General features: G+C 47.4%; 1 protein-coding gene across 2 annotated transcripts; it reads right to left on the reverse strand.

The window, feature by feature from the left end:
- Nucleotides 1-10: 10 nt before the first annotated feature.
- Nucleotides 11-10,195, reverse strand: lacc1 (laccase (multicopper oxidoreductase) domain containing 1). 2 transcript variants are annotated; one of them, XM_030428507.1, is made up of 5 exons: nucleotides 9,538-10,195; nucleotides 7,996-8,174; nucleotides 7,450-7,615; nucleotides 7,109-7,334; nucleotides 11-614 (listed from the first exon to the last, which is right to left on the reverse strand). In XM_030428507.1, the coding sequence occupies exons 1-5, from the start codon at nucleotides 10,043-10,045 to the stop codon at nucleotides 533-535; spliced, it is 1,161 nt and encodes a 386-aa protein (XP_030284367.1). In that variant the 5' UTR covers nucleotides 10,046-10,195; the 3' UTR covers nucleotides 11-532. The 2 variants fall into 2 exon arrangements, with proteins under 2 accessions (XP_030284367.1, XP_030284366.1); XM_030428506.1 differs by having other exon boundaries at nucleotides 11-734; nucleotides 9,538-10,186.
- Nucleotides 10,196-17,015: the final 6,820 nt, after the last annotated feature.

Consider the following 17,015-nt stretch of genomic DNA (forward strand, 5'->3'; position numbering starts at 1 on the left):
AGAATAAATATCTGTTTGAAGAAAATCTTTATTGATTTTAGATAAAACCTTGAAAGTGACTTCCGGATGCATCAACCAATCACAGAGAACTTCACTGTCTCACTTTAATATTCAGGGTGTGAGAACCTCAGAACCAATCAGACACAGAGACAAACACTGAATTCAGTGGTTATGATGTGTATTTAGGATCCAAATGTTAATCTTGTGAGAGTGTTTAACCCACAACAGCCATACTGCCCATGTCTCCTGCCTGCACCTGAATGCCTCATTAATGCTAATTAGCAGCAGCTGCTTAACTTCATCTGGTCCCTTCACTAAAACTCAGTCAGCTGGAACTTAACATTAATATGATTGGAACAGAGGTGGAACACTAATTCATCATATTTAATAATTAAATTCAACATATATAATCAGAGCAGTGTGATTAGAAGTAAAAGTGTTTTGATTTGGTCCCACCAGCCGTCTGCAGGCGTCTCACCCTGCTGATTATTAAGACAGTCCAATCAGCTGCAGTCTGTCCCATCAGGTGGTCTCACCTGTTGGAGGGCGGGGCTCGTTCCTCTGTGTCTTTGATCCACAGGAAGCCCACTTGAGTGCCAAAGTTAGGTCCATCTCTGCGATGAGAGAAGAAGTGTTCAGGCAGACAGGAAGTGCATGGCGTCACACATGGTTGCTCTGTCATCAAGTCGTCATGGATGTGTTCAGACAGGACGCCGGCTCTCTGAAGGAGGACTCTGAGGACCAAGATTTGATCTGGTTACAAACAATTATCTCATTAATACTTTTGATATCTCATACTATCAAACCTCCAGAATTCTGCTTAGAAATCATCAGACTCTCTGAGAATCACCATGTCTTTAAGTTTTCTTCAGTGTCAGAGTAATCTACTTCATCCTGCAAACAGGAGCTGCTAACAGCTCATCCAGCTCACATTGAGTGGAGAACATGTGCCCAAGTGTAAACTAATACAGACTAACACATTTATTTAGTGATTGTCATTATCCTCCCCATGGCAGCGCTGTCATCCTCATTCTTCACTAAGACTTGTCCTGATGTCCGGGAACACAGTTAGTGAACAGCAGGGGGCGGGGCTCACATCTCTGGGGGCGGGGCTAACATCTTGGGGGGGGCTCTGGTGTTGAGCACTAACATAGAGGAGGTGTGACAGCCAATCAGAACTCCAAATGAACATAAACTGTGGTCAGCTCATCCGGCAGCGTGGCCTGATGGGTCGCTCCAGCTTTTATAGCCTGCGATGTTCTGGATGTCCTGCCACATTTGTGTTGAGGCGGATGTTGACGTGTGGTCGGGCTGACTCTGGATCAGTGACAGTACTGTTCTCACCTGTTAGCGAGGCGGGTGTTGACGTGTGGTCAGGCTGACTCTGGATCAGGAACAGTACTGTTCTCACCTGTTAGCGAGGCGGATGTTGACGTGTGGTCGGGCTGACTCTGGATCAGGAACAGTACTGTTCTCACCTGTTAGCGAGGCGGGTGTTGACGTGTGGTCGGGCTGACTCTGGATCAGGAACAGTACTGTTCTCACCTGTTAGCGAGGCGGGTGTTGACGTGTGGTCGAGCTGACTCTGGATCAGTGACAGTACTGTTCTCACCTGTTAGCGAGGCGGGTGTTGACGTGTGGTCGGGCTGACTCTGGATCAGTGACAGTACTGTTCTCACCTGTTAGCGAGGCGGGTGTTGACGTGTGGTCGGGCTGACTCTGGATCAGTGACAGTACTGTTCTCACCTGTTAGCGAGGCGGATGTTGACGTGTGGTCGGGCTGACTCTGGATCAGTGACAGTACTGTTCTCACCTGTTAGCGAGGCGGATGTTGACGTGTGGTCGGGCTGACTCTGGATCAGTGACAGTACTGTTCTCACCTGTTAGCGAGGCGGGTGTTGACGTGTGGTCGGGCTGACTCTGGATCAGTGACAGTACTGTTCTCACCTGTTAGCGAGGCGGGTGTTGACGTGTGGTCGGGCTGACTCTGGATCAGTGACAGTACTGTTCTCACCTGTTAGCGAGGCGGATGTTGACGTGTGGTCGGGCTGACTCTGGATCAGTGACAGTACTGTTCTCACCTGTTAGCGAGGCGGATGTTGACGTGTGGTCGGGCTGACTCTGGATCAGTGACAGTACTGTTCTCACCTGTTAGCGAGGCGGGTGTTGACGTGTGGTCGGGCTGACTCTGGATCAGTGACAGTACTGTTCTCACCTGTTAGCGAGGCGGGTGTTGACGTGTGGTCGGGCTGACTCTGGATCAGTGACAGTACTGTTCTCACCTGTTAGCGAGGCGGGTGTTGACGTGTGGTCGGGCTGACTCTGGATCAGTGACAGTACTGTTCTCACCTGTTAGCGAGGCGGATGTTGACGTGTGGTCGGGCTGACTCTGGATCAGTGACAGTACTGTTCTCACCTGTTAGCGAGGCGGATGTTGACGTGTGGTCGGGCTGACTCTGGATCAGTGACAGTACTGTTCTCACCTGTTAGCGAGGCGGATGTTGACGTGTGGTCGGGCTGACTCTGGATCAGCGACAGTACTGTTCTCACCTGTTAGCGAGGCGGATGTTGACGTGTGGTCGGGCTGACTCTGGATCAGGAACAGTACTGTTCTCACCTGTTAGCGAGGCGGATGTTGACGTGTGGTCGGGCTGACTCTGGATCAGTGACAGTACTGTTCTCACCTGTTAGCGAGGCGGATGTTGACGTGTGGTCGGGCTGACTCTGGATCAGTGACAGTACTGTTCTCACCTGTTAGCGAGGCGGATGTTGACGTGTGGTCGGGCTGACTCTGGATCAGTGACAGTACTGTTCTCACCTGTTAGCGAGGCGGATGTTGACGTGTGGTCGAGCTGACTCTGGATCAGTGACAGTACTGTTCTCACCTGTTAGCGAGGCGGGTGTTGACGTGTGGTCGGGCTGACTCTGGATCAGTGACAGTACTGTTCTCACCTGTTAGCGAGGCGGATGTTGACGTGTGGTCGGGCTGACTCTGGATCAGTGACAGTACTGTTCTCACCTGTTAGCGAGGCGGATGTTGACGTGTGGTCGGGCTGACTCTGGATCAGTGACAGTACTGTTCTCACCTGTTAGCGAGGCGGATGTTGACGTGTGGTCGAGCTGACTCTGGATCAGTGACAGTACTGTTCTCACCTGTTAGCGAGGCGGATGTTGATGTGTGGTCAGGCTGACTCTGGATCAGTGACAGTACTGTTCTCACCTGTTAGCGAGGCGGATGTTGACGTGTGGTCGGGCTGACTCTGGATCAGTGACAGTACTGTTCTCACCTGTTAGCGAGGCGGATGTTGACGTGTGGTCGGGCTGACTCTGGATCAGGAACAGTACTGTTCTCACCTGTTAGCGAGGCGGATGTTGACGTGTGGTCGGGCTGACTCTGGATCAGTGACAGTACTGTTCTCACCTGTTAGCGAGGCGGATGTTGACGTGTGGTCGGGCTGACTCTGGATCAGTGACAGTACTGTTCTCACCTGTTAGCGAGGCGGATGTTGACGTGTGGTCGGGCTGACTCTGGATCAGTGACAGTACTGTTCTCACCTGTTAGCGAGGCGGATGTTGACGTGTGGTCAGGCTGACTCTGGATCAGTGACAGTACTGTTCTCACCTGTTAGCGAGGCGGATGTTGACGTGTGGTCGGGCTGACTCTGGATCAGTGACAGTACTGTTCTCACCTGTTAGCGAGGCGGATGTTGACGTGTGGTCGGGCTGACTCTGGATCAGTGACAGTACTGTTCTCACCTGTTAGCGAGGCGGATGTTGACGTGTGGTCGGGCTGACTCTGGATCAGTGACAGTACTGTTCTCACCTGTTAGCGAGGCGGATGTTGACGTGTGGTCGGGCTGACTCTGGATCAGTGACAGTACTGTTCTCACCTGTTAGCGAGGCGGATGTTGACGTGTGGTCGGGCTGACTCTGGATCAGGGACAGTACTGTTCTCACCTGTTAGCGAGGCGGATGTTGACGTGTGGTCGGGCTGACTCTGGATCAGTGACAGTACTGTTCTCACCTGTTAGCGAGGCGGATGTTGACGTGTGGTCGGGCTGACTCTGGATCAGTGACAGTACTGTTCTCACCTGTTAGCGAGGCGGATGTTGACGTGTGGTCGGGCTGACTCTGGATCAGTGACAGTACTGTTCTCACCTGTTAGCGAGGCGGATGTTGACGTGTGGTCGGGCTGACTCTGGATCAGTGACAGTACTGTTCTCACCTGTTAGCGAGGCGGATGTTGACGTGTGGTCGGGCTGACTCTGGATCAGTGACAGTACTGTTCTCACCTGTTAGCGAGGCGGATGTTGACGTGTGGTCGGGCTGACTCTGGATCAGTGACAGTACTGTTCTCACCTGTTAGCGAGGCGGATGTTGACGTGTGGTCGGGCTGACTCTGGATCAGTGACAGTACTGTTTCTCACCTGTTAGCGAGGCGGATGTTGACGTGTGGTGGGGCTGACTCTGGATCAGTGACAGTACTGTTCTCACCTGTTAGCGAGGCGGATGTTGACGTGTGGTCGGGCTGACTCTGGATCAGTGACAGTACTGTTCTCACCTGTTAGCGAGGCGGATGTTGACGTGTGGTCGGGCTGACTCTGGATCAGTAACAGTACTGTTCTCACCTGTTAGCGAGGCGGATGTTGACGTGTGGTCGGGCTGACTCTGGATCAGTGACAGTACTGTTCTCACCTGTTAGCGAGGCGGATGTTGACGTGTGGTCGGGCTGACTCTGGATCAGTGACAGTACTGTTCTCACCTGTTAGCGAGGCGGATGTTGACGTGTGGTCGGGCTGACTCTGGATCAGTGACAGTACTGTTCTCACCTGTTAGCGAGGCGGATGTTGACGTGTGGTCGGGCTGACTCTGGATCAGTGACAGTACTGTTCTCACCTGTTAGCGAGGCGGATGTTGACGTGTGGTCGGGCTGACTCTGGATCAGTGACAGTACTGTTCTCACCTGTTAGCGAGGCGGATGTTGACGTGTGGTCGGGCTGACTCTGGATCAGTGACAGTACTGTTCTCACCTGTTAGCGAGGCGGATGTTGACGTGTGGTCGGGCTGACTCTGGATCAGTGACAGTACTGTTCTCACCTGTTAGCGAGGCGGATGTTGACGTGTGGTCGGGCTGACTCTGGATCAGTGACAGTACTGTTCTCACCTGTTTAGCGAGGCGGATGTTGACGTGTGGTCGGGCTGACTCTGGATCAGGAACAGTACTGTTCTCACCTGTTAGCGAGGCGGATGTTGACGTGTGGTCGGGCTGACTCTGGATCAGGGACAGTACTGTTCTCACCTGTTAGCGAGGCGGATGTTGACGTGTGGTCGGGCTGACTCTGGATCAGTGACAGTACTGTTCTCACCTGTTAGCGAGGCGGATGTTGACGTGTGGTCGGGCTGACTCTGGATCAGTGACAGTACTGTTCTCACCTGTTAGCGAGGCGGATGTTGACGTGTGGTCGAGCTGACTCTGGATCAGGAACAGTACTGTTCTCACCTGTTAGCGAGGCGGATGTTGACGTGTGGTCGGGCTGACTCTGGATCAGTGACAGTACTGTTCTCACCTGTTAGCGAGGCGGATGTTGACGTGTGGTCGGGCTGACTCTGGATCAGTGACAGTACTGTTCTCACCTGTTAGCGAGGCGGATGTTGACGTGTGGTCGGGCTGACTCTGGATCAGTGACAGTACTGTTCTCACCTGTTAGCGAGGCGGATGTTGACGTGTTGTCGGGCTGACTCTGGATCAGTGACAGTACTGTTCTCACCTGTTAGCGAGGCGGATGTTGACGTGTGGTCGGGCTGACTCTGGATCAGGAACAGTACTGTTCTCACCTGTTAGCGAGGCGGATGTTGACGTGTGGTCGGGCTGACTCTGGATCAGTGACAGTACTGTTCTCACCTGTTAGCGAGGCGGATGTTGACGTGTGGTCAGGCTGACTCTGGATCAGTGACAGTACTGTTCTCACCTGTTAGCGAGGCGGATGTTGACGTGTGGTCGGGCTGACTCTGGATCAGTGACAGTACTGTTCTCACCTGTTAGCGAGGCGGGTGTTGACGTGTGGTCGGGCTGACTCTGGATCAGTGACAGTACTGTTCTCACCTGTTAGCGAGGCGGATGTTGACGTGTGGTCAGGCTGACTCTGGATCAGTGACAGTACTGTTCTCACCTGTTAGCGAGGCGGATGTTGACGTGTGGTCGGGCTGACTCTGGATCAGGAACAGTACTGTTCTCACCTGTTAGCGAGGCGGATGTTGACGTGTGGTCGGGCTGACTCTGGATCAGTGACAGTACTGTTCTCACCTGTTAGCGAGGCGGATGTTGACGTGTGGTCGGGCTGACTCTGGATCAGTGACAGTACTGTTCTCACCTGTTAGCGAGGCGGATGTTGACGTGTGGTCGGGCTGACTCTGGATCAGTGACAGTACTGTTCTCACCTGTTAGCGAGGCGGATGTTGACGTGTTGTCGGGCTGACTCTGGATCAGGAACAGTACTGTTCTCACCTGTTAGCGAGGCGGATGTTGACGTGTGGTCGGGCTGACTCTGGATCAGTGACAGTACTGTTCTCACCTGTTAGCGAGGCGGATGTTGACGTGTGGTCGGGCTGACTCTGGATCAGGAACAGTACTGTTCTCACCTGTTAGCGAGGCGGATGTTGACGTGTGGTCGGGCTGACTCTGGATCAGTGACAGTACTGTTCTCACCTGTTAGCGAGGCGGATGTTGACGTGTGGTCAGGCTGACTCTGGATCAGTGACAGTACTGTTCTCACCTGTTAGCGAGGCGGATGTTGACGTGTGGTCGGGCTGACTCTGGATCAGTGACAGTACTGTTCTCACCTGTTAGCGAGGCGGGTGTTGACGTGTGGTCGGGCTGACTCTGGATCAGTGACAGTACTGTTCTCACCTGTTAGCGAGGCGGATGTTGACGTGTGGTCAGGCTGACTCTGGATCAGTGACAGTACTGTTCTCACCTGTTAGCGAGGCGGATGTTGACGTGTGGTCAGGCTGACTCTGGATCAGTGACAGTACTGTTCTCACCTGTTAGCGAGGCGGATGTTGACGTGTGGTCGGGCTGACTCTGGATCAGGAACAGTACTGTTCTCACCTGTTAGCGAGGCGGATGTTGACGTGTGGTCGGGCTGACTCTGGATCAGGAACACAGTCTGGGTGGATGTGGCTGAAGTTGAGTGCCTGATCTCTTTCCAGAGTGAAACAACACGCTCCCACTGACGGACCCACTGCCACCACGATGTCGCTCTTACAGCAACCAAACTCCTTCACCATGGTCTCTACTGTTGCCATAGCAACCCCCAACAGGGTCCCTTTCCAGCCTGAGGACCAGTGATGGAAAGTAATCTAAGTTACAATTATTTCTTTCAAACTCTACTGCTAATAAAACTATAGTTTCAAGATGTCTTATATTGTCTGTAAACAAATGACACAGACCTGCGTGAGCGGCTGCGATGACCTTTGACACGGGATCAGCAAACAGGATGGGCATGCAGTCAGCTCCCGGAGCTCCCAACACCACCCCTGTCTGATTGGTTACCATTGCATCATAACTCTGCGGTTCAGCTTTCCCCAGAACCCAAACATCACTGGCATGGTTCACCTGCAGGAGAAACAACACCTCCGGAGGCTCAGCAGTGAGCTGTAGGCTCTCACATATTAATGTCTACTAGTTCTATTTGACATCAAACTGAATATTTTGGAGTTTTAGACATAAAACTTCCAAAAACAACGTCCAGCCATCCTCTGGTTGGTCACTGCAACTTGTCTCATTAAGTTTATCACTCTGAATCCTTCTTGATGGGGTTAGAAACATGTGTCAGGTCTGAGACTTGGTCAGACAACAGAAGAGAGTGTTCAAGAGTGTGTCACATCATGACCAGTAGGTGGCAGCAGACACACAGAAGCATCATGTTGTTATAGGAGGAGGATCAGCTGACTCTTGTGTTTTTCAGGATGTTTCATGTAAAGACAGCTCGGTACCTTAACCAGACGGAGCTCCTGATGGTTGAACCCAGCGTGGAGGGCCAGTCTCCGTCTGTTCTCCATCACCACGGCCTCGGGGTCCCTCCTCCTCCTGCTGCTGAACAGATTCAAGGAGGACAAGGTCTGGATGGAGGACACGCCGCCGCCACGAGTACTGAAGCCGTGACCGAAACACTCTAAGAGAACAGATACTCACACTGTCACACCAATCTCTATTCAAAAAACTGTCAACTTTACAGTTTGTCTTCAGGGAATGGAACCTGAAATAATAATATGAGAGTCAATGCTGTTTCACACCGTGACAACAGGTTACAGTGAGAAGTTAAATAATGACAACAGGCAAACTGAAGTGAATAACACTTCAGTTAACGTGCTGCAGGACTGACACTAGTCTTCATACAGGTTAACACAGCTGGATGCTGCTACACTGACAGTACAACGAGCCTGTGTACATCAACAGCGCGTTTCATAAAGTTAGTTAAAGAGGGATGAAATCGAAATAGTGAAGTTTTCTAAGAATTTCTCCTGAAAATTAAGAGCATCTCAGCCCAGAGGAGAGCTGCTCAGGTGAACATGTGTTAGGAGCAGAGATCAGAGGAGAAAATGATGGACAGATGTAGAGGAAGTGACAGTGAGCAACTGAAACACTGCAGTATAGATCTTTTATGGGAATGTAAAGAAGCATGTACCTGCACTAACATCACGTCTTCCTGTCCTGTTTGTTATTTCATTATTAAACCGGCTCAGTTAGGAGAAACCACAGACACTTTATACATATGAGGCTGAACAAAGCAAAGTTGCAGACATGTGGTGCAGAGACGAGGGCGCTTTTCAACCTGGCACAGGGATGTTTGTCAGAGGTTAGAGTAGATAGTTGTTCCTCTGCAGAGCGGCTACAGTGGTGAGCTGCTGTCTCACCACAGCACTGAGGCCACACGCTGCCTCAAAGACATTAACACCAATGTCACTGTCCATCATGATGTTTCACTGGAGACATCGTCATATGCTGATTCAGCAGACATGGGCCAACCCTAGCACCACATCTGAATAGAGACGAATTAGAATGATTAGTCTAATAAAAGGTCACTGTCCATTCTCTGCCGGTTATCGCTGAATGCACTTCTGTTTCGCATCCAACAACCACAGCTGTTAAAAAGACGTGTCACACGCAGTAACGGGTCGACCTGCCTCATCGCTGAGATTAAAATCTCTCTCACTTCCTGCCAAAGTCGAGCAGAAGAAGTTTCCTGAATCACTCTGAGGCTCGGACTGATTGTTAAAAGTTTGCAGACTCAGTTTCGAGCTCTGAGTGGATTCTGAGTGTTAACATCAGAGTGTTGTCGTGGACCTCCCTGTCCTCTAATGGAAGCTGAGAACAGAAGCTGAGAACAGAAGCTGAGAACAGAAGCAGTGATATTTTCTGTTTTGAATGATGAGCTGTTATGAACTTGTGGCCTTCAGATTTATGATGTATACGAAGTTTGTAAGATGTTTAATTACTTTTAATTCACATTTAAATGATGTTTCATTCAAACTGACCTGGGATCAGTGAGGACCTCAGCACTGTGACGTCTCCTCTCAGAGCAGGCAGCCGCTGCAAGAACCTGCACACTTCTTCTTCTTCATCTTCATCTTCAGACTCACCTCCACCAGGTGAGTGTGTGGGGGCGGGGCCTGTGCAGCTCGGACAGGTGTGTGTGTCCACCATTTGGTAATCAAAGGTATAGACGGCTGTGAAGAGCAGCTGCTGGTACCGCAGCAGCACTTGTTGGCCCTGCGGGCTGGTGAGGACACGGACCGAGCTTAGGTCCAGTTGGTCCACAGTCACTTTGAACCGGAACAAACACTCCGCAGTGGAGCCGGAGTCCAGCACGTGCACGCTCCTGCACGAGCTCAGACAGCTGACTTCAAAGCCTTTTCTGTCCCGGAAACGCGTCCCGCAAAGCAGGAACACATGCGGGTCTGGTGCGGACTCGCCCAGCAAAGAAGGCGCGGTGCATGCTGGGCAGCAGCCGTGGATCAAGTCCAGCAGTACGGCCTCCGTCATCACGGAGAGTCGGTGTGTGTCCGGAGTGAAGCGGCAGCTTCAGTGTGACTGACAGCAACATGTTGAACTACAGCTGAGTTTTCACTTCCTGCTTCTCTCAAGCCCCGCCCCCTGTGGAAATTCCAGACCAGGACTGGAAACTCTGGTCCCGAACCAGCTGCTTCCTCCAGACCTGCTGACTGGGATGACCCAGCAGAGCCTTCAGGAGGACGCACGCACGTAAACAGTGAAAACTAGTGCAGATATTGATGTTTGAAAATAAAAACTGATTTATTGTAATTGATCTGATGACTGCAAACATTCAGCAACAACTATTCAAACGTGTTGTCAAAGATCCTCAGTCCGAAAGCTTGAGAAAGTAATCAGAGTACTCATACAGATGGTCAGACAGTAAAATGAGCAGTAGTAGAAATACTTTATTGATCCTGAGGTGAAGCCCACCAACAGGAGGCGCCAGATATCCAGCCCAGATTTGGGAGGAGGAGGAGGAGGAGGAGGAGGTCAGACTGTGGGCTTTGGTTCCACAGGAGGTCTCCTCCTGCAGTGGACTTTTTTTTCTTTTTTTTTTTTTTTACATTTCTTTTTTTTTTTTTTTTGTTCAATTTGGATGTTACATCTTGAACACTGAATGTAGTAAATGACTTACAATAAAGGCACAAAAAGGAAAAGTAATAAGAGTATAAAGTAAAATAGAGCAATCTGACCGACAAATGATCAAAGAAGAAACCAACGTACAAAAAAGGAGATAATTAGAAAAAAATAAAAAAAAATAAATAATCACATTTAGGGGAGGGGGTGACCACTGATTAAAAGTTGTAGTAACCTTATGGTGACTGATGGCAGCCTTATGCCGCAGAGTATACGTCTCTACTTAGTCTAAGGATAGTGTGATATGTTCCTTGACATAATCCAGAAAAGGTCCCCATATCTTATTGTAGTTTTTTGCTGGTCCTTTCAGAGAGTATCTTATATTTTCAAGTCTGAGAAAGTAAAGTAGTTCCTCGACCCAGTGGGTAAATGTTGGGGGTTTACAGTCCTTCCATTTGATTAAAAATCAGCCGTCTGGCCAAGAGCATGATGAATGCAACACTATTTGATTGTGCCCTAGTTAGACCCAGATGATCAGGTCTAACCCCAACTAACCCAACTAAAGGGCATGGTGAAATTGGCTGTCCCAGGAAGCCTGACATTGTGTCAAAGATGGAGATCCAATTATGATCTAACTTTGGGCAAGACCAGAACATGTATGTGTGTGATGCTGGATTGCACTTACACCGATCACACAACGGATCTGCATCAGAAAACCGTTTAGACACTCTGAGTTTAGTCCAATGGATGCGATGCAATGTCTTAAATTGTAGCAACCCATGTCTTGCACAGAAGGATGAACCATGAACTCTGCTCAAGGCAGTCTCCCAAAATTCATCACAAATGGGTTCCCCAAGTTCACCTTTTCATTGAGATTGGATGAAGGTGAAGGTGCCGTCAGCACACTATAAGTGGTTGATATAATACCCTTAAATGATTAAGACTTATCTAATATGTGGTCATAGGGGGTGCGAGAGGGTTGTCTTGGAAATGTAGAGGACATATTCCTAATGAAGTTATGGATTTGAAGAGAGCGAAATAAATGAGTTCTAGGAATATTAAAGATATCACACAAGTATTGGAAGGAGACAAAAGTTCCATTGTGGTATAAATCTTGAAATTGCTTTATGCCCGCATTTTACCATAGTAGGAAAGCTTTATCCATTATGGATGGTTTGAAATAGTGATAAACATAGACAGGGGAATTAAATGAAAAGGACTGCCAACCAAAATGTCTCCTTATCTGGGTCCAAAGTTTCAGAGAAGTTTTGACCAACAGGTTTGTTGTGTGAGCTGTGTACGATGATGAGAGAGGCACGTATACAAGAGCTGCCAGTGAGGATTATTTATATGACTTAGACTCAATTGACTGCCAAGAAAGTGCATCGGCACCAGGGTCTTCATGTAGCCAATGCAACATGGGTCTGATGTTACATGCCCAATACTAGGATTGGAAATCGGGAAGAGCCTTGCCACCAGAACACCTGGGTCACGTCCGAAGGCTTTTCCTAGCTCTAGCGGGTTTATGATTCCAAATGAATGACGAAATAATTCTTTCCAGTTTTCGAAAAAAAGATTTTGGTAAGAAAACAGGAATATTCTGAAACTAATATGTATATTTTTGGAGTATAGACATTTTTATTGACTTAATTCGACCTACCACCGACAGTAGAAGTTGGTTCAAACGTTTTAAGAGTTGTTCAACTTTTGTCATGAGAGAAGGAAAGTTCTCTTTAAAAAGTTTTGAAAATTTGTCTGGCACATTAATTCCAAGATAAGTAAATTTAGGAGTCACTTTGAAAGGGAAGGTGTTAAATGATAATGAATGCGCTGCTTCATTTACTGGGAATTTCTCGCTCTTAGATAGGTTAATTGTATATACAGAGAGCTCACCAAATGTCTTTAAAATATTTAAGGCTGATGGTAGGGTTAGGGTGGGAAGAGCCAGAGAGGTATATCAAGAGGTCATCCGCATATAGGGAGACCCTATGTTCTTGGCCCTCTCTAAAAACCCCTGTCAGTTGTGTTGTATGGTGTAATGACAGTGCTAAAGGCTCGATTGCAATAGCAAACAACAGGGGTGACAGAGGACACCCCTGTCGTGTGCCACGGGAGACTGAGAAGAGTTCAGATGAAACATTATTTGTCCTTACTGAAGAGACAGGGTCCGTATACAGCAGCTTGACCCATGATATGAACTTTTGTCTAAAGCCAAACTTTTCTAATGTATAAAACAAGTACCTCCACTCCACTCGATCGAACGCCTTTTCGGCATCCAATGAAACTACAACTTCAGGTGTAGTAGACTTTGAGAGTGATAGATTATGTTAAAAAGTTGATGTATATTAAAAAAGGAGAATCTGTTTTTAATTAACCCAGTTTGGTCTGGAGAAATTATAAGTGGGAGTATGGATTCTAGACGTGTGGCCAGGACCTTTGCTAAAATCTTGAAATCTACAGGCAGAAGAGACACAGGGCGGTAGGAGCCACAGGATTGGGTCTCTTCTTTTTCTTCAATAGCAATGTGATAGAAGCCTCATGTAATGTTTTGGGTAAACTACCTGTTTCAAATGACTCATCATACATGTTCAATAATATTGGTACCAACTCTGCAGAAAATGTTTCATAAAATTCCACTGGGAACCCGTCGGGGCCAGGGCTTTTGTTAGTTTGTAAAGCAGATATAGCTTTTGCCACCTCCTCATGAGATAGTGGTCTGTCTAGAGACTGCATTGTGGCTTGGTCGATCTGGGGGAGAGCAATATCTCTAAAGAACTGTTCCATCTGAGAAATGTTATCAGTTAGATGGTTAAATGTCTTTGTATGCTGCTTCTTTGCAAATGTTGATACAGATATTAACCGACCCCTCATATATCTTTTAAGAGCTTCCCAGACTGTGCTATGTGACACATCCGGAGTGGAAATTGTTTGTATGTGGACATCAATGTTAGTGGTAATGAACTTAACCATATCTTCATCTGAAAGGATATTTGTATTAAATCTCCAGCATGAATGAGTTAAATGTATAATATTAAAATTCAATTTATAGGAGAGTGGTGAGTGATCCGAAATTACAATTGCTTCATATGTGCAAGCCCTGACTAATGGAAGAAGTTTCTTGTCTAAAATAAGATAATCGATATGGGAGAAAGTTTGGTGAACATTAGAGCAAAAAGAGTAGGCTCTAGTAGTTGAGTTAAGAGAACGCCATACGTCTGCAACTGCATAATCTTTAAGAAAATTGTTTATCGCCTTTGCTGACTTGGATGTAGTTATTTGTCTCTTGGATGATCTATCCAACACTGGGTTTAAGCATGTGTTGAAGTTGCCTCCAATAATCAGATGGTGAGAGTCAAAGCTCAGAATGGAGCATAGACATTTGCCAGCACTACAGGAGTATTGAATAAAGTTTTGGTCACAATACCACATCTCCCATTTCTATCAGCAATGACATCTGAAGCAATAAATGTAACATTTCTATGTATTATGATAGCAGCCCCCTGGCCCTGCCACTGAAACGACAATGATAACTTTGCGAAACCCACTTTCTTCTCTTTCTTCTTTTACGTGATCAGAAAGAGAAAGATGAGTCTACTGGAGCAATGCAATCTGTATATTCATGTTATCTAAATGGGCCAATACCTTATTGAGCTTAGTGGGTCGACCCAATCCTTTTACGTTCCAGCTAGCAAAATTAATGCAAGCCATGTTTTAGAGAGAACATACTGTCATATAGTCCACAGTAGAGGTAAAGCCAGAGGTATTGTGGCCACAGCAACACATTAAGAGGGTAAAAACAACATATAGAAACATAAAGACATATTACTACTTTAAGCCCATCGTTCCCACCCACCCAAGCACCCCCCCAAACATGGGCGCAAACTCACTCTATACCCAACATAAAGCTTTACTAGCTTTAAAGCTGTGTGCCCACAGCTGTACTCAAATTGTAAAAGAGGGGTGAAAAAAAAAACCTTCAGGCGTCACAAAGTAATAACTGCAAGCCCAAAACGGAAAGTAGGCAGCACTGTCCATCCAGAACCATATTTTAAACATTCACAAATATGCTAACCATTAGAAGAGAGGAGGGATTGCGGGTTAACCTTTGCAGAAGCCTGTTGCAGTCCAAGGCACGGCAAGGCAAGTTTATTTATATAGCACAATTCAGACACAAGGCAACTCAAAGTGCTTTACAGGCACACACAAATGACATTAAAGACATAAAAATTTCATTTAAAAGACATTAAAATAGCATAATAAGACCAGTAAAAACATTAAGAAACAAACATCAAAACAAGTAGGCTAAAATAGAAAAGCTTTAAAAGAAACAAGACTGTAGAGTCAGAGTCATAATGCAGTTCAAAGACTTGAATTGCTTCAATTAAAAGCAGTGGCAAAAAGAAATGTAGTAAGTCCAGGGACTATTCTGAGTCTGCAGTTCCTGAGGAGGCTGATTTGACATAGTCTATAGCCTTCTGTGTATCCGTGAAACGATGCTCTTCTCCGCTGGGCATTGTGATTCTGAATGTAGCGGGGTGTCTGAAGCCTAACCGGGCACCCGCGATGTTCTGTAGAGTCTTCCTTACGTTGTTGAAATAGCCCCTCTCTTTGCCTCACCAGCGGTCAGATCTTCAAAGATATGGCCTTATCGCTGTATCTGAGATTTCCTTTCTCTCGGGCCAGGCGGAGAATCTGTTCTTTAACGTGGAAGAAGTGGACTCTCATAATGAATGGTCTGGGTGGTTGCCCCGGCTTTGGCTTAATTTGGGCTAATCGATGAGCTCGGTCGATAAGTGGCAGGTCTTCGAGATTCAACAGGTCTTTTAGGAGGTTGGAGATAATTGCTGTCAGAGTTTTGCCCTCTTCCCCTTCTGCAATGCCGATGATCCTTAGGTTGTTTCTCCTTGACCTGTTCTCTAAATCTTCACATTTATTTTGGAGTGCACAAATCTCCCCCTTTAGAGCGCTTACGGTAACTTCCACCTCGGCTAAGCTATCGCTAGTCTTTGTGGCGGAGTCCTCCACAGCGGCTAGTCTTTCCTCTTGGAGATTTATGGTCTGCTGCAGGGCTCCTGTAGTTGTACTCAGCTCCGACTTGACAGCAGCAATATCAGCTTGAAGTCCCTTAACGGCAGCCTCGATTGAGTTACAGATGTCCGCTGTCAGAGACTGTATTATATCTCTGAGCATAGTTGCTGTTACCTCCTCTTCCTCGCTAGCATGAGTGGTTTGGCTAGCAGAAGCAGAAGCTCCCCGCTGTGTTTTTGCCTTAAGTTTGCCTGTACCCGACATTCTTGGGACTGAGAAGTTAAAGTTGTTGCTTCAAAATGTGCAATAATGTTCCGCAACTATTTCAACAGTGAGACAATGGCTAAATGGTCTTTTTTGATTGATTGAAATTCCACCTGTTGGGAGATGCTGAATTTCATGTCCGCATCTCACCCGCCGTGGACTTATACTTTATCATCATTTTATATTTAGATTCAGCACTGACTGATTAAAACACACGCACACATAAACCACACACACACACACACACACACACACACACACAGAAGCCACATTATCTCTGCAGCGTTGATTCGCCAATTCTCCGCCGTTGGTCGTTCACACAGAGCGAAAGCAGCTCCGGCGTAACGATGCACCGCTGTGTGATTTACACAGAAAGTCAGCGCTGTGGCTCCTAAAGAGGCGTGACGGTGACGTCATGATGATGATGTGGGTGTGTTTTCAAGGTGTTTCCCAGGTGTCCTCCTGTCAATCTAAATCCGCTGACAACCTGGTTCTGCAGAATATTGTGGGAGAGCTGCAGCTTCAGTGTTAAAATAATTGCTGTTCGTGGTTCTATATGGGCTGTGGCAATAATTTTGAAAAATTATAGCTGGTAGCAACATATTGGAAAAAAAAGAACTATGAACTAGTTCATTTTAAAAGTTGTGAACTGAACTTTGACCTAGTTCATGTAGAAAGTGAACATTCCCAACACTGGACACAGCTGCAGTAATTTATAATTTATACGTTTCCAAAAACAGTTACAGTTGTTTGGTCCTACAATGTTGCATTGTGGGACATTGAAACATAACATTTGAAAAGAGAAGATGTTCTAAAGGTCAGAGGAGCCACAGAGAGGATGGTTCTCAGGACCACAGACAGTTGACTCCTTCAGCTCTCATGTTTCTGTGATCAATGAGTGCAACACAAAAACATTCATGAATTTTGGTTTAATAATTGTATTCATTATAGGTCTTCTAAAAATGAGACCAAATCTGCTGGATCATAAATATACTGAGCATCGACAAGAGGTGCCCAAGTCACATGACCTCCAGTCAACTGTGGTGACCTGGAAAAGGACAGGCTGATCAATACTCTCCTCATCATCTTC

Source organism: Sparus aurata, chromosome 9 (assembly GCF_900880675.1).
Source record: "Sparus aurata chromosome 9, fSpaAur1.1, whole genome shotgun sequence".
Classification (NCBI taxonomy): Eukaryota; Metazoa; Chordata; class Actinopteri; order Spariformes; family Sparidae; genus Sparus; species Sparus aurata.